This window comes from Chenopodium album, chromosome 16, assembly GCF_948465745.1.
Source record: "Chenopodium album chromosome 16, dcCheAlbu1.1, whole genome shotgun sequence".
Classification (NCBI taxonomy): Eukaryota; Viridiplantae; Streptophyta; class Magnoliopsida; order Caryophyllales; family Amaranthaceae; genus Chenopodium; species Chenopodium album.
The window spans coordinates 45,937,362-45,957,101 of record NC_137849.1 but is presented as its reverse complement, the minus strand read 5'-3'; the positions used below and the strand labels follow the sequence as shown (position 1 = coordinate 45,957,101).

Below are 19,740 nucleotides of genomic sequence, written 5' to 3'. Positions count from 1 at the left end.
AACTCTCCTAAATTTCATCTTTCCTAAAGTTTTTTCAGTGTTGCATCATAGCTATGTAACCCATCTTGCATCTGTCTATTTAATACTTCTGCAAGACTGCAATCGAATAATCGTAATCCGTGTGATTTAAGTCTTCAATTTTTGACGTTTTCCAGCCACAGCAAATTAAAGTTAATCAATTGAGCTAAAGCTTCATCCACAAAAAAAACTCAACCTAAGCATGGTAGCGGGTGGCCTGGCCTATATCCATTGGACCGTTAATTAAAAAGCATGAGATTTTCATACTTATTGGGCCACACCACACACACCTCAAAATATCAATTCGAGTCATCTTATCAAGATGGGTCGACCTTTGAGCCGTATTTTGGCCTAGTCCATATGAACCATCCACTTTGTGGTGCTCGTAGCACCGTAATCTCTTTCTAAATTACTTTTTCCCTCCATTTATAAAAGTCTGACTCAGTTAATATTTATACGGTCATCAATAGACATCTTTGACATATATATATTCGATTTTATATAATTAAAAAAAATATAAAAGTTGATATTTGTAAAATTTATACAATAAAAATAAGCTAATAAAAACCTACATGCTAATTTATTTCTATTACTACCTCTATTTCATATTATTTGTAACGATTTAAAGTAAAATAGAGAGGAAAATATCTAATTGTTGCAAATAATATGAAATAGAGGTAGTATATAAATCATAAAATATAGTTAAAATGAGACTACATGAATAATAAATGCGTCAAAGTTGCAAATAATACATGAGTAGTACTTTATTTGTTCTCAAACACCGTAGGACAAAATAAATTTTAACAGAGCAAAGTAGAACAAAATAGAGTAGAGTAGAACAGCTCAAAATAATAAAGTCGTAGTAGTTTCTAATTCACTTTGACTGATACAAAATTTTAGTTGAGTTAATTACTTTGTAGAAATATAAAGTGAGCACCACAACAACTAATAACGATATAAAATTGATTAAAATAAAAAAATGGAAACACACGGGCGTGCAAAATTTGAAAAAAAGACGTAGGTAGGTGACAACAACACCATAAATAGTGGTATCCGCACTACTTTCTCTTTCCTGTTTCCCTCACCTCACCTACATCCAAATTTAACTCTACCCCATTTTCCAATTATTAGTCTAATTATTATCTCTTGCTCTAATCACCTGTTTCGCAAGCCTATACTACCATCCATGCACTCCCCTATCACACTACCCCGTCTTAACAATTATACGTACGTTTCTACTTTCCCGGACCCTCCAAGTATTTCTATTTTTTTTTTGTGCTTGTTTATGTAAGCAAAGCTTGGTGGGGAATTCATCTAGTGATTTTGAGATTACAAGTTCGAATCCCACTAACTACAAAATGCTTGGAAGTATGGGGATCTTCTTACCTCCTCCCATCTACTCTCAAGCGATAACCCGCACTCCGTAATAAAATTTAACATACACCCTTTGTTTTTTTTTTGAAGGAAGAAAAAATTATCGAATCATCAAATTAAAATCACTACTCGTAAAACTTTAATTGTATAAAAATATAGTGTTAAAAGTGACAATGTAAAATTTATTGAGAAATACTTCTGATCTCTCTGTATTTAATTAATCATGTGATTTCTTTTTGTGACCGTAGTTAAATTATTGCTCTATTTTCTTTTTTTTGAAAACTTTTAACAATATTTAATTATTTTCCTTCTACTAATGATCCCCTAATCTTATACGCGCACTTGTTTTTTCCAAATTTTTATATTCTCCATCCAACTCCATTTCAATCACAATTTATTTTTTGAAACAAGTTCCAAAGGACACTAAGGCCCCGTTCTTTAAAGCTGCTCTACTCTACAGAAATCTGCTCTGCTCTACTCTGCCATGCTTAAAAATAATACTTAATATTGAATTATTATAATAATAATAATAATTAATATTTAATAATAATAATAATAATAAATAATTAATATTTAATAATAATAATATTATTAAAAATTAATATTTAATAATAATAATAAATAATTAATATTTAATAATAATAATATTATTAAAAATTAATATTTTACAATAATAATAATAAATAATTAATATGTAATAATAATAATTAATATTATTATTATAATAATATATATTTAATAATAATAATAAATAATTAATATTTAATAATTATAATATTAATAATAATTAATATTTAATAATAATAATAATAGTAATAATAATAATGATAATAATAGTAATAATAATACTTATTAATAATAATAATAATAATAATAATTGATTTTTTATAAAAAAAATTAATATTAAAAAATAATAACTAATATTTAAAGATAATACTAATTATTAATTTTTAATAATAATAATAAAAATAAAAATTATTAATTTTTAATAATAATAATAAATTTAATAGTTAAATAATATTTAACAATAATAATAATAATAATATTATCGCATTATTATTATTATCATTAAATATTATTATTATTATTACTACTACTAATACTATAATAATAATAATAATAATAATAATAATAATAATAATAATAATAATAATAATAAATTCTCTAGGTTAGGGCGATTAGGGGGGTTCCTCGTTCATTTTCCAGCGGGTTTCCGGCAGCAATTCAGGCATCTTGTGGCGGTGGTTTCCTCTTCCTAGCAGGTCCGGCGAAGATTCTCGGTGGTGGCTCTGTTTTCAGGCGGTTTCAGGCAGAAATTCAGGCGTTAAAGGGGCGATTTTCCAGGCTGTTTGGGTGCAGTTTCGAGTCCTTTTTCTGGCATCATCTCTGGCGTAAGGTGTGATCAGGTGGGCGGTTTTCAGTCAGGGGTATTTCAGGCGGCTTTTGGGTGGATTTCAGGTGGTTTCTCGGGTGGTTTTCAGGCAGCTTTTGGGCGGATTTCAGGCGGCTTTTGTGGGTGGTTTCTTGATCAATTCTCTGGCGAATTATCACGCTGTTTTCCTCGGGTTTTCGGCCTGCTTCAAGCGTCTTTAGGGTGCGTTTATTTTTGGTATTTTTTGGGCTGTTTTGGTCAGTTTTCAAGCTGCGGTTTTGGGTGCGTTTCCGCTGTGTTTTCAAGCGTGGTTTTGCTCTGTTTTTGGGTGCGTTTTGGGTGCAATTTCAAGCTGTTATTGGGTCATTTTGAGGGCAGCTTTTCTCGCGAATATTGGTGTTGTTTTTGGTCAGTTAGAGGAGGTTCTTTGTTGGTTTCTATTTTGGGTTTCGGTGATCAATATTTCCAGCGATTTTCGGTTTTGGGGCTGTTTTGGAGCAGTTTTTGGGTGCTGTTTTGGAGCAGTTTTGGGTGCTGTTTTGGAGCAGTTTTGGGTGCTGTTTTGGAGCAGTTTTGGGTGCAGTTTCTGGTGCAGTTTTTGGTCCAGTTTTGGCAGCTCTTGGGTGCTGTTTTGGAGCTGTTTTGCGGCAGTTTCTGGTGCTCTTTCGGGCGTATTTCAGTTTTGGGTGGTGCAAGTTAGCTATGTCGGCTGCCGTTGTGAAGTTTCATTGTCCCTTTGTGGGTCTTAGTGGTTGTCAAGATGGGAGTGGAAATGGCCTTACTCGACGTTCTCTAATCAAACATCTTAGTGATCGTCATTGTTGTATCGGTGCACGAGATATCACCCGACATTCTCTTACTTCTAATTTGGCTGTTTATAATGAGGCAGAAGTTACTTTTAGGCGTATGGGGATTTGGTTATGTGGAGTTTGCTATAAAACGCACACGGTACGTATTAAGTGTCGTCATCGTGGGGATGAGGATGTGTCACCCCCTGATGAAGGAGATGGTGTTGTTCGTTTTGTGCTTCATAATTTCACCAGGCCGCAATCTTCTTCTTCTCCTGCTCGAGTTGATCGTATGGATGGATTGGTGCAAGATCATAACGGTGGTTTTGATGTGGCCCTCCTTGATTGTTTATTCTCTAAGGGGTTTCGCTCTGTTAAGTCTATCCCTCCCAAGTGTCGTTTGGGGTTTTCTCGGGTTCTGAAAGGTGCTCTTGATAAGGTGATCTCTAAGCCTAATGACATTTCTAATTGGGTCTCTTTGTTGGTGTTACCTCTTTGCATCCTTAAAATCTTTCGCCCGCGGAGTAGTCGTGAGTCTCGGTCTTCGGTACGACGTCGGCATCAAGAAGAGAGTATTTCCCGTGCTATTTGTTCTTGGAGTGTAGCGGGTGGTAATTTGCAGCTTGTGAGGGAAATTTTGGCAGAGGATTCTCCTACTTTGTCGATGGTTGATGATGAGGACATTGATTTGGAAGAGCGTAATATTAAGCAGTGTCGTAGGAAGATTTGCGATGGCCATTACACTGCTGCGGTTCGGGTTCTTTCTTCAGCAGGCGTTGCACCTTATAATGACGCCACTCTTGCAGATTTACAGTCAAAGCACCCTTCATCTCCAGCTCCATCCTTGCCTGATATACCTATTGATCACCTTCATCTCGTTACGACTTCTGCTGTTGTTTTGGATCGGATTAGGAGTTTCCCTCGTGGCACATCATGTGGTAGGGATTGTTTGCGTGCTCAACATCTTATGGATTGCTTGAGTGGTGCGGCTGTGGCAGTATCAGATGAGTTGGTTGACTCTATTACTGGGGTGGTTAATCTCTTTCTAGCTGGGAGATGTCCTATGGAATTAGGAGAGTACATTGCTAGTGCTCCTCTTACGCCACTTGTCAAGCCCGGTGGTGGTATCCGTCCTATTGCTGTGGGTACGGTTTGGCGGCGTCTCGTTTCGAAGGTGGGTGCTGTTATGGTTGGTCAGTCTTTAGGGAGTTACTTTGATGGCCTTCAATTTGGTGTTGGGGTTTCTTCAGGTGGTGAGGCAATTCTTCATGCGGTGAATCGGTTGATTGAGGACCGTGGTTCTGATGTTGGTTTATCTATGTTGTTGGTGGATTTTCAAAATGCCTTCAATCTGGTTGATCGTTCGGTCATGTTTCGTGAGGTACGTCGTCGTTGTCCGGGCATTTCGCGATGGGTAGAATTCTGCTATTCTAATCCAGCCAGGTTGTACTATGGGGACCAAACCTTATGGTCATCTCAAGGGGTGCAGCAGGGTGATCCCCTTGGTCCTTTGCTTTTTTCTTTGGTTTTACAACCCCTGGTGTGTAAAATCAGAGAGACTTTTGATGTATGTCTTCAGGCTTGGTATTTAGATGACGGCACGATTATTGGTGACACTCTGGTGGTAGGGCAAGTTCTGCAGTTGATTATGGAGGAAGGACCTCGTTCTGGGTTATGTCTTAATGTGGAAAAAACTGAAGTTTTCTGGCCTACAGAAGACCCTCGAAGCAGGCTGGTGGGTGTCTTTCCACCTAATATTGCTCGACCTTTGCGTGGTGTTAGGTTGCTTGGAGGCCCCGCTAGTTCCGATTCTGGTTTTAGTGGTGAGCTTGTGATGCAGAGGGTGACCAAGACCATTGCCCTTATGGATAAGGTCGCTATGCTCGATGATCCTCAGTGTGAGCTGTTGTTACTTAGGGCATGTACTGGAGTTTCAAAACTCTACTTTGCATTGCGTACTTGTCCTCCTAGTACTTTTGAGGTGGCTCAGCGCACTTTTGATGCAGCTCTTCGATCTTCCATGGAGCGTATTGTTACTGCTTCGGGGCCGGGGTTTGGTGATTGGCAGTGGCGACTTGCCACCTTACCATTTGCGTTTGGAGGGCTTGGTGTTTATTCTGCAGGTGATGTTCGTCACTATGCTTTTCTTGCTTCTCGGTTACAGTCTGCTGGGTTGCAGACACAACTTCTTCGGCATGCTGGCATTGTTGGTCTTGGACGAGCCTTTGAGGATGCGTTGAGTCTGTTTAATGGAACAGTGGAGTCTGACATTTTGAGTAATCCTAGTGAGGTCGCTGCCCCTAAACTCATGAAGAAATTGGCAGATATATATTTCACAAAGGTTACCGCTTCTGCAGAATCTGCTTATTCTTTAACTCCTCGACAATCAGCATTATGGAAATCACAGCAAGGTGATCACGCCTCTGATTGGCTTCGAGCGGTTCCTATTTCAGGGTTGGGTCAGACGATGAACGCCAAGACTTATCGCTGTGTGTTGTCCTATCGGTTGGGTGTACCATTGTTCTCTATCTCGACGTTGTGCTCTGCTTGTTCGAGGGTTTTTGCTGGAGATATTTTCGGTGATCACGCAGTGTCTTGTGCTGGTATTGTGGGTATTAAACATCGGCATAATGTTGTTCGGGATACCCTTGTTGATGTTTGCTTTCGTTCTGGGATTTCAGCGAGAAAAGAGGTTGACATTGGGTTGGCCGGAGGGAACGACGAGGCCCTCAGACCCGCGGATGTGTTACTTTATTCATGGGATCGTGGTCGCGATGTCTGTGTTGATTTGACAGGGTCTTCTCCTTTGACTCAGTCAGGGCTATCTGACTTCATTCCTGGGCGGGTTGTGGCTGATGCAGCTCATCGGAAGCGGGTTAAGTATGAAGCTCGATGTCAGGCGATTGGATATGGTTTCATTCCCTTCTCCTTTTCTTCTCTTGGGGAATTAGAGAAAGAGGCTGTTGCGTTACTGAAGCGGATTCAAAGGTTCTCGACGACGCAAGACATTGGGGCTCGTGCTGCAGCTCATATCTTCACTAGGGTAGGATTTGCAATAGCTAGAGGAGTGGGGGCCCAGATTGTATCTCGGCTTCCCACTAATTTATTGTAGGTTGTATGGCTTTTGTTTTTGAGATAATAATAATAATAATAATAATAATAATAATAATAATAATAATAAGATCTGCTCTGCTCTGCCCAGAAACTCAAAAAAATAGGCCTAAATTTCATTAAATAAAGTCATACGACATCTACAATTGACAATTAACAATAATGAAAACGAATTTAATAAAAATCATAATTTATGTTATATTACGCAACTCTGTGTTCGAAAAGCACGACAATTAATTAAATGAGTACGGAGGAAGCATATCTTTATAAAAATGAAAAAAAAAAAAAAAAAACTGATTCGAGTACAACATGGTATGATCGTCTACACGAATACACGACTACACTAGATAAATCCTCCTGAAGAAAAAAACAAAAAGTAAATTGAAAATACAAATAATCAGGTAATAAAAATTTTATACACCCCACAAATCTAATCAAAAAAATGATCCGTTGGAAATAGCGACGCTAACAGGAGAGAGAGAAACTTCAAAGATTGTACAAACTTGAATTCAACAAACCCTAATTTCTTTTTGTTTTTTCATTACCCTCAAATTCCATTTCAATTACAACCCCAGAAAAATCCCCAAATTGATTGAAAATGGCAGCAATTGAAGATAATAATCCCAAAAACCCTAACCCTAGCGAAACTCCGAGGAAGAGAAGACCAAGCTTACCGGAGCTCTGGTTTAAGGATCAGCAATTGAAGCATGCAATCTTCAGAATGCAGCAGCTTCAACAAGCTCACAGTAATTCCAATTCAAATTCCAAGAATTTGATTTTAGGTGGTGATCCTTTCTCTCTCTTATCTGATGAATCGCTTAGTTTTATTCTTTCTAAGGTGCCGATTTCGCAGCATTTTTCGAATTCATTGGTTTGTAAGAGGTGGTATGTCATTCAAGGGCAGTTAATTCGTTCAATTACACTGTTTGATTGGGATTTTCTTGAATCTGGGAGATTAACTTGTCGGTTTCCTAATTTGAGTGAGATTAATCTTGCTCCAGCTTGTTTTAGGAGTTGTTGGAGCTCTGGGATTTTGATGTCTCATAGATTGGTTTCGATTCATCTCGATTCGGAGATTGTAAGTGATAGTTTGGTTGGAAGTGAAGGGGTTTTGGGGTCTAGGTTGATTGATAGAGGGCTCAAAGTGCTTGCTGATGGGTGTCCTAATTTGAGCAAATTAGCGTTGGTTAATGCTAGTGAGAAGGGGTTAGGTTATCTGGCTGAGAAATGTTTGATTTTGCAGGAGTTGGAGATACATTGTTGTGAGGATATGTCGTTGACAGCGATTTCTGGGTTTAAGAACTTGCAGATACTCAAATTGGTGGGTTGTGTCGATGGTTTGTATGATTCTGTAGTAACCGATATCGGGTTGACAATGGTAGCTCAGGGTTGTAGGAGGTTAGTGAAGCTTGAGCTTAGTGGGTGTGAGGGTAGCTATGATGGGATTAAGGCCATTGGGCAATGTTGTCAAATGCTGGAAGAGTTGACCCTTTGTGGTCATAAGATGGATGGTGGGTGGCTGTCGGCGCTTTCGTTTTGTAGCAATTTGAAGACATTGAAGCTCCAATCTTGCCAGAGTATAGATAGCTGCGCTGGTCCTGATGAGCATTTGGGCTCATGTCCGACACTTGAGGAGCTGCACTTGGAGCGATGCCAAGTTCGGGATAAAGAGAGTACAAAAGCTCTGTTCTTGGTGTGTGAATCCATCAGAGAGATTTCGTTGCAGGATTGTTGGGGGTTAGAGGATGATATATTTCGTTATGCTGTTAATTGTAGGTATGAAATTGGTTTACTGCTTTATGTTTGTTTGTTCCGTGTACTGTTTAATGTCTCTTTATGGCAGGATAAGACGTCATTACCCCTCCTGTATAGCTTTATTCTCGGACTGGTATGCTAGTTCTTATAGTTGTAGATGTAAATGGTTGACCTGCCTGAAGTTCTAGAGACAATATCAGCATATCAATAATGTAGAGATTGGGAAACTACTGTTTACTTGTTCATAAATAGGAAATATGAATATTGGTGTTGTCACAGTACACAATACACCTTGTCACTCACTACACTTGAACATTGATGGAATTACATCAGCTGAGCAATGACCATGGCAGTGGCATTTCAGAAGTAAATTGCGGTAGCTACCAATTCATGGCAATATTTAAATCAGTTTGCTTTAGGTTATACTGTCTGTTGCTTTTAGTCTGTCACCCTAAGCATTTGGGGGGGGGGGGGGGGGTATGTGGAAGGTATGCCTCAGTGGGAATGTCATGTTCTTGACCTGCAAAGCGTATAAGCTGCTAATGATCCTGTGGCATCTGAATTTGTTGTTATATACCGTTAAGCTCTTTTGGCTGAACATGCTTGTATTGAATTATTGAAGCTTCGTTGCCATTTTTTTTTTTGGTAAAGAAATGATCTTTGGGCATGTTCACATACTTCAGACAAAGCAAGGTGTGGAGAGTGGAGAGAGCTATCTTTATGTTTCTTGAAGGGTGATATGCAATCCCCAGGATCTGTTGGACATTCATCATTGGTTGTTGCAGATATTGACGATTTTTTGATGTTTGTAGAATCAATTAGGAAAGATTCTTTCAACAGTAACTGAACTCTTGTAATTACCTGGGGAATGTCGGAAAGATTAGGTTGACTCTTACTTAGGTTGGGATTTACAGTTGTAGGAAAAGTCTCTTATGGGTGCTATTCACTAATATTTGAGTTCAACGATGGAGATTGAAATTTAATGGAAGACCATTAATTCATCACTTGCCGTGAGAGAGAGTGTAATCAGGGGTCTAGATCAAGTACTTTATGTGTGTAATCAGGGCTAAATTTGTTGCTTTCTAGCAACAGTTTATCCTTGTTTTCCATTGAAGTGTGGTTTCTTGTGATCAGTGTGCTCAGGTTTTGATTTGTCTCTCATAAGTCAGAATATAAAAGCTGATTCTGCTTGATCATGTTTTGTCCATTCTTTATTATGATTGGGTTTTCCTTTTTCACTGTTTTGTGGGTATTGTTTGGGAAACAGAAGTGTTACAGTCACCCAACTATTCTTCATCTTACTTGAAGTGGGTGCCTATTTAAAGGTGCTAGCGTTATATTGATGTTGCTGTTGTTAGTGGCATTTACTACTTTAGGTGAGACTGTCTGAATCACAACATCTATATGATGGTTGGTATCATTGTTTGCAGGAGGGTGAAGTCTCTATCTTTAGAAGGATGTTCTTTGCTGACAACGGAAGGCTTGGATTCAGTGGTTCATAAATGGACAGAGCTCCAGACACTGAAAGTGGTGTCATGTAATAGTATAAAAGATTCCGAAATCACTGCTGAGCTGGCAACTTTGTTTTCTGTCCTGAAAGAATTGAAGTGGAGGCCAGATTCCAGATCTCTACTAGCTTCAAGTCTTGCTGGCACTGGAGTGGGAAAGAAGGGTGGTAGATTTTTCAAAAGGGTATGAGGCTGAACTTATAACATGGTGGTGCAAGTCTGAACTTCAATTGTTGTATCTGTGGCTGTCTCAGACAGCCATCATAAAGGTTCACCCTTGGTGCTGAATATGCACGTTTTCACTTTGTTTGGTAGCATTGTGGAAGGAAAGAGAGGGAGAGCTTAGGGGAGGGAAAGAACGATCTTCCATTTTCCTTCCAATGCTATCCAGCAATGGAAGGATTTAATTTCTGAAAAGGGAAAGAAATTCTTCCCTTCCCCTTGTCTTATGTGACTCAGGAAAATGTAACCCTCACTTTCCCTTCCCTCTCTTTTTTTCCAATTCTTTCTATCCAAACATAGTGTTAATCTCATAATGAATATTTGCTAACTAGTTTTTTTTTGTTATTTCAGATGGTTAACATGGTGGACAAGAGAAAGTAATTGGCTTTCTGGAAGCTGCCCAGGGAGCCATTGGCAACATCTGTCAATATACTGTTCTTCATGACCCCAAATGTATGTGGGGTTCCAATTTATTAGAAGTTTTAGTAAGAACAATTCTGTTCTTGTATTTTACTTAGAAATGTAGAAAACTTGTATACTTCATGTTTACATTGAGTAGTTGAACCAATTGACGGGAGGTGCTCACCCGAAAACTCATCCCCACATTATTATATCACAACTCTGAGAATTTGCAAAGTTGCATACTTGACATAATTGCTTAAAAATTGGCTCAGTTACCACTGAACCCACTTCTTCCCCTCGCTGAGGTAATTTTCTGTTATTGTGCTTCTTTTGAACCAAAACCAAGAGGTTCTTCAATTTGTCCGGATGCATGTCAACCATGTGTTTATGAATCTACAATTGAGGTGCTTAGGACACAGACAGAGTGTGGAAGATAGTTGTAGCTAGGATTGCAGGTATTTTGGAGCCTTTACTTGTGTGATATTTTATCAATGCGTAGAGGAGTCCTCCCTGAAACGGTTGTCTCCTGTCTCATATCAAGATGTCCGAATGTATATGTACTCATCTATTTTCATACAAGCTTCCTCAGAAGCATGCTATTATATTCAGACAGATGTGTGTTTTGTAACTTCTATTCAAGGATAACTGACATTTCTTGGGCTGATGAATCAGATATGCCTGTCAGGTAAGTGTACACTTCTACAGTTGAATGTTTTCTTCTTTCAAACTTACTTTGCAATATTCTGTTTGTTGCAGATTGAGAAGGTATTTTTAAACTTGTGGAGAATTGCTTATTGGGGCTGATAGCTTGATGTGTGTCTGCTACTATTTGATTATCGAGCAATGTGTGTTCTACTATCTTTATTACTGACTTGATTGTTGCAGTAGTACTTGTTTGAAAGCAAATTTGGAACTTTCATCGCTTTGCATTTGTAGAAATTCCGACTTGATTCATTCTATGTGGCTGTTTGTTCATGAGATGGGAATTCAGCTGTATCATAGTTCAAAACTTCAAACTGAAATTTCCGTTCATCAGTATGAAACTTTGTAGGAAAAAAGATGAAGTTTAACCATTAGGATTGGCATTGTGTTCTGTTATAAGTAACCTTGCATTTCTCACACTGTTGGACTTTTATGACTGCATTGTTAACTTTATCAACTATTTAGAGGAAGAAACATAGTAGTGCACAGAATGATGGACCAGTTCTAGTAGATTTGCAGTTTGTGGACTCTTGTAGAAAAGCACGAGTAAGGTTGAAAGAAAGCTTTTAGTCCATATATTGTTAAGTTTTGGGTGGTCCATGGAGATGGTTTCTGATGGTTCAGCACTTCTTGTAACAGATTTTGTTCTGCTCTTCTTTCTGCTGGCACAACTGTTCCACAGGCATGAAGTACTTTATCCTAATGTAAACAGCGACGGTCCATGGGATAATCTCATAGTTCAGGCTACGTGCACTGCATGAAAAGTCGCCGTTTTTATATGGAGGAATAGGTTTTACCAGATATCTTCAGTTGAAGCTCTTGCAATTAGTTCATGTCTCATAATTGAAAACGAGTTGCTGCTTGGCAGCATGAATAAAAGACATTTAAACGTGATCATGTAACAGCATAGTTGATGTGAAGCAAAGCTTAGTCAAGCAAACCAAATTATACGTTGTTGCTGAATTTAACTTAATTTTGTTGTATCTATACTGTATCTAATAAGTTAAAGAGAGTGCAACCTACGCTCAATCACACCTTTTCATCTCTCTTCTCTCGCTCTCTCATCAAATGATTTACCGAGTCTATGTTTAAATAAGGTAAACCTTTAGTCAAATTATGAAATCGGATTGGACCAAATTAAGATTTGAACCGGTGAACTGAATAGATATACGTAATTAAGTAATATCTCAGCTCTAAACATGGTTGTCTTGTTCTTAATATCTTTCTTTTTTTCATGTTGAGCCATCAATCAATAACAATATACTAAATATAACAATATATTAAAAAACACACTAGTAATGACACGTATCATGTTCTGGTTAGAAATTATTCAAAATTATTCTCTATAATAATGATGAACTTGTTAGAAATGATGCATAAAGTACCAAGGAAGACTTTAAACCCATATGAAGTATTCGATAGAAATAATCTACAATACGGAGTAGCATTTTTAATACCCGAGTGACTCCCTTCTATTCAAAAATGGTCTCTTGAGACTCGAAGGCCAAGATAATAAGTACAAAGTATGAATGATTTACGAGCCCTTGTAAATTCTTGCATTGAATCATTATCTAATTAGGTTTAAATCTTTTTCTAAAACAAAGTATATAAATACTACATTTATGTTTTAAATTGCATAAATCTGATACAATAATGTTATGAATTGTCCTTATAAGGAAATAGTTCTTGAGTTTTTAATAATGGTTCGATTTATGAGTCGGGTTGATTTCAATTAGGGCCGGGATAGCAACAAAGCATTTAAATTCGAGCTTGATGTAATTTCAATAATGATTTTATACATGCAAAATATAATCAATAGAAAAAAAAAAACACATATGCTCAAAATAAAACTGAATAATGTTCATATCAATTGTTTTAAAATAATCAAAATCGGTTTCAAAAAAAAAAAAAAAAATGACACTAGTAATTCGTATAGATTTTATTTCTTCGTACATTTTAAATTGAAACATTTTGACCTTTTGCACTATTCACATTACCCACTTTGACTATTATTAGTGATTAAAATATAAATAATAATACTCCCTCCTTTTTTTAAAATGCATCACTTTGATTTTTGCACTATTCACATACCATGGTTGACTTAATTTTTTTTACCTCTATAAAATAAATAAATGTTATTATATAATATATCATTAGATTCGTCATAATGTCTAGTTTTAAAATATAATTTTGTTATAAATTTTACTAATTAATAATTAAAAATAATAATGGTCAAAGTTGTATCTCGGCAAATGTACTGGTCAAACTGATGCAAATAAAAAAAAAAACAGAGGGAGTATTTCATAATATTTTTTGTATGTATTTCATAATAAAAGTATTCCGTAATTTTTTTTGTATGTATTTATTGGAATTGTTTCAATAAATAGATTATTAATATTCAATTTAGTGACTAATATGTAGTATAAGCAAAAATATAATCTTGTAGGTATTTGTTGAAATCGTCTCATTGAATAAATTATTAATATTTAATTTTTATAATTTTTTACTTATTGGTAATTAAATTATTATTAGTTAAAATTTTACATCGACATACGTTCATAGAAGAAACATTTCACTCAAAAAAAAATACAAAGAGAGTATTCAAATAAAAACCACTCTTATTTTTTATTTTTATTTTTATTTTTTTTATGTTTTGGAAAAAAACATGGAAAAAAACACTCTATGTACAACCGTTTGATAATCATGCATTCATAGGAGAATATTACTCCTTCCCAAATGAATTTTGTACATAATGACTCTACCTTGCAGCCTTGCTATGTGGCACTAAACTATTGGTTGTGTCTATGTGGAAGCTTTCCAAAGTCAATTAGAACTCGGTTACTCCAATACTCCTTTACAACTTCCTTATATAAATAACAAAATAAACCCAGAATTTTCATAATTTTGTGAAAAAAAAGTCGAAGCTTTTCTCTCTTTGCATCTAAAATTTCTCCGCCCTTGTTCTAAATTTCTTCACACAAAAAAATCAGAATCAGGTTGGTTTTTCTCTCTCTTTTTCAATTGTTTTTTGTATTTAAAATCAATTGCATGAATCAGATCTGATTGAGAATTTTCTTGTATTTGATCTAGAAACTTGTTATCTGAAAACCCAATTCATTGTTCTTCAAATTTAGTATTTTGGGATTTACGATTTAGATCTATGTGACATGCACTGTTAATTCTGTGATTATTGTTGAATTTGATCTATCTCTGGCACTAAACCTTGATTTGTTTTTCAAAGTTCGTGAATTTCTTGTTGAATCATAGATGTTGAGTGGTGGACCCATCAAAATTAGGTATTTTATTGTTGTTTGATTTAGGGTTTTAGCTGTTAATTGCTTGGATTTGATGCACCCTCGATCTTAAATTGTGTAAAATATTGAATTGTGTTTATTAGGGTATTTAGTTTTGGACAATTGGGGGGTAAAATTGAGGTGAATTATTGATGGGTTGATTAGAAGATGGGATTGGTAATTCTTGATGAGATGGGTATTACTTGTTGATGGGTTATTTAGGAGAAGATAAGATAGGGTAATTACAAGGTGGAATTGATTGTTATTACTTTTGTTGGGATTTTCGATCCATAATGAAAGAGATTATACTTAAGCCGTGGTTATTGCCAAAACTTGCTGTTTTATCGTTGAGTTAGGGAATTTGAAGCTTGAATTGGATTATACTTAAATCACTGCAGTAATGCTGCGGTGATGCCAACACTTATCGCTTTTTCGTAGGATCTGGAGGCTTTGAAGCTTGTATATGAGTTGTATATTTGGGTTATTTTCATTGAATGGGTGGGTTTTGTATTTGGTGGTGTGATTAGGCCTTGGTATGAAGTTTCTAGTGTATATGTATCCGGGGAATTAGGTAGGATATGATTAGGATGAATCTTGTACTTCCTCCGTCGTAAATAAAGTATCATATATCTTTTGTTTCGGTTGATTCTTTCTTCCTGCGAATTGTATTGATCTTGGTGAAGTTGCATTGTATTTTTGTCTGTGTTGACAACGAATCTGTTTTTTATTTTTATTTTCATGTTGGTGTTGCATTGTTTTTCCCTTAATCTTGTTTTACCTTTGAGACAAGACCATGCATCAATAAGATTGGTGGCTGTAAATGGCATTGCAAAAATTTCCTTTTTCTCTTTCTTTATTTCAATAGCTGTCAGAGGTTTACGGTCTTAGGAAGGGGTACTAGGGGAGTAGGGGATACCCACTTCACACTAATATTCATTATGCTTGAATTATGCAAGTGTGTTTATCTGTTCAAAGATTTGTAGTGCTGAATTCATCAGCTTGCTCAATGCTCATCGATATAACACTAATTGCTTTTAATCTTTCAGCCTGTTCAGAAAGGAATTGACTTAACAATGTGTCCAATAGAATCTTTTTCAACTGTGTGCATCACAGATTCATGATTGTATGGTCTGTTCATCCTGTATTCCTGTTACTGTTAAATGTTAATCAAGTGTAATTCTCCCTTGCTGTATGTCTAAATATTATGCAACTGAGTTCTAATGTGCGATATGTTCTTTGCAGATATGGCAACTGGAACAGCTCCCCCAAGAGGAAGTGCAGCTGCCACTGCTAGCCTTCGCCGAAGGAGGACTACTAGTGGTGGAAATGCTGCAGGAGGGGCTTCGGGAACTATGCTGCAATTTTACACTGATGATGCTCCGGGTTTGAAAATCTCCCCAAATGTTGTACTTATGATGAGCATTGGTTTCATTGCCTTCGTTGCTATGCTTCATGTTGTGGGCAAGCTCTGGTTGGTGAGGAAAGAGTGAAGCAAGCCTTACTAGAAAAGTGTTGGTTCGCTCGTACTTAGGCACCTTTGCAGTTTTTTTGTTTTGTAATCAGCTTCGACAACCATATTAGTACTATGGTGCTAAAATTTATGAGCAATGATGTTCTACTATTACGAAACAGAGATTAGTGTTTAATATCTCGGCATTTGAAACCTGTTAATCTTTTTGCCTTGTCTGTTTAAATCCCAACCTTTCAAATTTATAGTTGCGTCTTTCAGAAATTTCTATAACGAATCGCTCGGATTGAACTTCATTTGATACATGTTTGCAGAATTCACAATATCCGTATCAGCAGCCTGATATCCGTCCATCTTATGACTGTTTAATGATAGTAATATCAATCTATTGGTGTTTGAAACGACGTTTGATTTTAGATTGTTCAATATTATCTTTTAAGTATTTATTAATCACTCAACAATGTACTTATTCTGTTATTTGAAAATTAGTCTTGCATGTAATTATGTAATTTTGCGTGAGCTTTTTGATACTACTTTCCCACTGGTAAAGGCCATATGGTGTTGGTTAGATTGTCATGTATCTAGTTTAAATGCATATAAACGCTCATCGTGTGCAGATTAGCTTGTCACATATCTAGTTCAAATACATATAAACACGGCTCAACATGGTGGTACCGATCCATAATGCAGGGGACACTAGGCTTTCACGTTAGTCCATACAATCTAAAACTAAGAGCATTAGCACCATTGCACCATCATTCCAAAAAAAATAAAAATAAAAACAAGACCAAATTTTAGATTACCCATGAGATGCGTTCTATTCACCTGATTTTTACTTATATGAACTTATTAACCCTTATTAGAACTTATTTATCACAACTTATTTGAACTTATTTTTCTTGAACTTATCTTATCTGAATTTATTAGCTCTGAAATAAGTGGAAATAAGGTTAACAGAACAGGGCCTAATGCATTGTGTTTTGTTTGTGATTGTGACCTAATTGCCGTTAGCGGGAATATTTGTTTTTTTTTACTTATTTGAACTTATTAGCCCTATAGAACATATTTTAGTTATAAAATGAACTTGGCAACCCTTATCACAACTTATTTTTCCTAAACTTATCTTATTTGAACTTATTAACCTTTATTTAAATATGAATTTATCTAAAGTTATTTTTTCTGAAATAAGTGAAAATAAGGTGAAATAGAACAAGGCCTAAATATACCACAATTCAAAGCTTAGATAAAACATCAAAGATACTAATTTAAACAATTATTACATTTGTCATTTCTTCAAAAAATTAGAGATAAAAATTGGTTTGAATTATTGCCCTTTATGACTCCTTGATTACCAAAAGAAATCAAGCTTATAATTCAATCATAAGATTTTGGTAATACTTGACATCAAAACTTGTTGATTTTTTATTTATAATTTTGTCATTTGATAAATTTATTTATCAAGGTGTAAACTTGTATTTTCTCTAACTGAATCATATATAAATGTAAAAGAAAATGACAGTAAACCATTAATTCTTCTTTGCTAAATGAATTATAATTTCTTGTATATTTTTCAAAAGAAAAAAAAAAAAAAAAAAACAGTTTTACTATTGTTTTTCTAAAACTTCGTACCAAAATTTACTTAAGAATACATTTTTTAAAATTACATTTTAAGACTAAAAGTGTTAGAACCTCCTTTCTTCAAAAAAAAAAAAAAAAAAAAAACAAAACAAAAAAAAAACACCTCCTTTTCTCTTCTCAAAAAAGTGTATAAATTCCCGCGAAGAATTCTGTTACACATCACTTGAATCAACCACAATAAAAAATCACACCAAAAAACTCTGTTTCAAGAAAAAAACTCTGAAATTCTCAGAAATCCATGGAAAACAAGAAGATGAAGTTGAAACCTAAAACAGAGGAACTGATTTCTGCATCCAAGAATAAGATCAATCATCAACCCAGAAATACCCATCAATCTCAAGTTGATGGAGATGATATTTCAGCTCTCAAAATGATGAACAAATCTTCAAGTTTAAGCAACAAAGGTTGGAGTATGGCTTCTTTAATGGCGGAACTCCCCCCTTCTCCTTCCTCCTTTAATGCCGATTCACCTACAATTCCTTGCGATTCTTGTCGTCCTTCTACTGTCTTTTACTCTCCTTCAAGATTTCAGGTCTGTTTTTGTTTCCCTATATTAACTATACTCCCAATTTACTCTGTTTTTCGTTTGTAAATTTGTAGAATTCACCGATTTTCATAATATTCTGAATATATTTACCAACTTCTGTGCTCTGGGTTTTTTGTTTTTTATTTGATGTTGCTTTTTATTCATTAGATGATTTATGATCATCAATTTATGCGGGTTTTTTATAATTATTGTACTAATTTATTTTTTCCTCTTTTTTCTTTTCCCTATTGAAAATCAGTAGAAAGCACAAATTAAAATGATGATAATATAATTTTTTTTTTTGGTGAATTTTTCATCTGGGTTTTTCTTTTAGTTCAATTTTGGTTCAGTTTTCTCAAGAATTTATATACAAATAATTGAATTATATGTTTATTTGTAAGGAAATTAGTATGTTCTTCATCTGGGTTCTTGAGTTTTCGATTGATTCTGCAATTATGTTTTAATTCGTTAATTTCTGATTATCAAAATAAAAAATGATGGTATTAAATTGTGAATTTAGGGCATGATAAGTTCCAACAGTTTCACAAATCTGAAGAAGCAATTTGAATCAGCAAAAAACATTGGATTTGTTGAAGGAAATGAAGCTGATAACTCATTTGACTATGAATCTTCAGTTGGTGTTAATGATGATAATTGTCAAGTAATATTCTCTGTTCCTCCCACTGTTTCTGAAGAGTGTTCTAGTTATCTACACAAGAGGGGAACTGGTTCTGCAAACCCTGAGGAGTTCGGAGAGGCGATACCGGTGGTTGATGAGGTACGAGGGGAGCGTAGGCAGAGCTACCGGCCTAAGTCCTATCAGGATTTCTTGGATGAAACTCGGAGCCACAAGCAGAAGGCTGAAATTGATGCAATGAGGAAGGCTTCATATACTTATCTTCTCAGAAAGTCAGTCTGTCACTCTCTTTCTTCTGTTTACTGTTGTATGGTATGCAGTATGAACACTGAAAGTATGTAAATGATTGGTCAGGTTGACAAAGAAGGAAGAAGCCATTGATGAGTGGGAGTCGAATCGTAGGAAGAAAGCAGAGTTACAGCTAGAAAAGCTTCAGGTATAACCTTGAACCAGATCTCAATTAAACCATAATCAGAGTTTTAGCTAATTATATTGGAAACTGAAACATAACATACAACTTAAAATAAGAAAATTCTTCGTGTAAAATATAGCAATATACTTTCTTTGTCCCAAATTAGTAGTCATGTCTTTATTTGAGAGTTGAGACCATCCCTAGTTTACATTTTTAAGCTCATATTTCGACTTTAGTCACTTTACCTCTAATGAAACTGGTGACTATATTTTGAAATACCACAGCATGGAAAGTTGTATCCCCATGAATCAAATGTGGCCTGTATTAGATACAGATTTTATTGTTTTGCATACTCTTGGTTGATTAAAGTTAGCCCATAGCTTAGCAAATATTAGCAGCAAGTTTAATGAATGTCGTATTTGGTTAGAAGAGTATTCTCTTGAAATTCAAGAGGCTATATGTAATGATCTTGCTAATTGATTACTTAATAAAATGCTAACCTTCGTTTGTGTCA

The 19,740-nt window shown here is 35.6% G+C and overlaps 2 protein-coding genes across 4 annotated transcripts; both read left to right on the top strand.

Annotated features, from left to right (window-relative positions):
• Nucleotides 1-7,156: 7,156 nt before the first annotated feature.
• Nucleotides 7,157-12,199, top strand: LOC145586710 (F-box protein At5g51380-like). 3 transcript variants are annotated; one of them, XR_014101009.1, is made up of 3 exons: nucleotides 7,157-8,439; nucleotides 9,849-10,391; nucleotides 10,500-12,199. XR_014101009.1 is itself a non-coding variant. In XM_081643613.1 (3 exons), exons 1-3 carry the CDS (start codon nucleotides 7,262-7,264, stop codon nucleotides 10,527-10,529), a joined length of 1,470 nt encoding a protein of 489 aa, XP_081499739.1. In that variant the 5' UTR covers nucleotides 7,157-7,261; the 3' UTR covers nucleotides 10,530-12,197. The 3 variants fall into 3 exon arrangements, 1 of the variants encoding a protein (XP_081499739.1); XR_014101008.1 differs by having other exon boundaries at nucleotides 9,849-10,195; nucleotides 10,500-12,197; XM_081643613.1 differs by having other exon boundaries at nucleotides 9,849-10,110; nucleotides 10,500-12,197.
• A 1,903-nt stretch (nucleotides 12,200-14,102) lies between these two features.
• On the top strand, nucleotides 14,103-16,208 carry LOC145585590 (protein transport protein Sec61 subunit beta-like). The gene is made up of 2 exons (XM_081642292.1): nucleotides 14,103-14,248; nucleotides 15,788-16,208. Exon 2 carries the CDS (start codon nucleotides 15,790-15,792, stop codon nucleotides 16,033-16,035), a length of 246 nt encoding a protein of 81 aa, XP_081498418.1. The 5' UTR covers nucleotides 14,103-14,248; nucleotides 15,788-15,789; the 3' UTR covers nucleotides 16,036-16,208.
• The last annotated feature ends 3,532 nt before the right edge of the window (nucleotides 16,209-19,740 follow it).

Excerpts from the sequence above, each read along its gene's own strand:
- LOC145586710 (XM_081643613.1), top strand. The coding sequence starts at position 7,262 with ATGGCAGCAATTGAAGATAATAATCCCAAAAACCCTAACCCTAGCGAA. Across the intron at positions 8,440-9,848 it reads CGTTATGCTGTTAATTGTAG|GAGGGTGAAGTCTCTATCTT; the intron begins GTATGAAATTGG and ends CATTGTTTGCAG. Across the intron at positions 10,111-10,499 it reads GTGGTAGATTTTTCAAAAGG|ATGGTTAACATGGTGGACAA; the intron begins GTATGAGGCTGA and ends TTGTTATTTCAG.
- LOC145585590 (XM_081642292.1), top strand. The coding sequence starts at position 15,790 with ATGGCAACTGGAACAGCTCCCCCAAGAGGAAGTGCAGCTGCCACTGCT.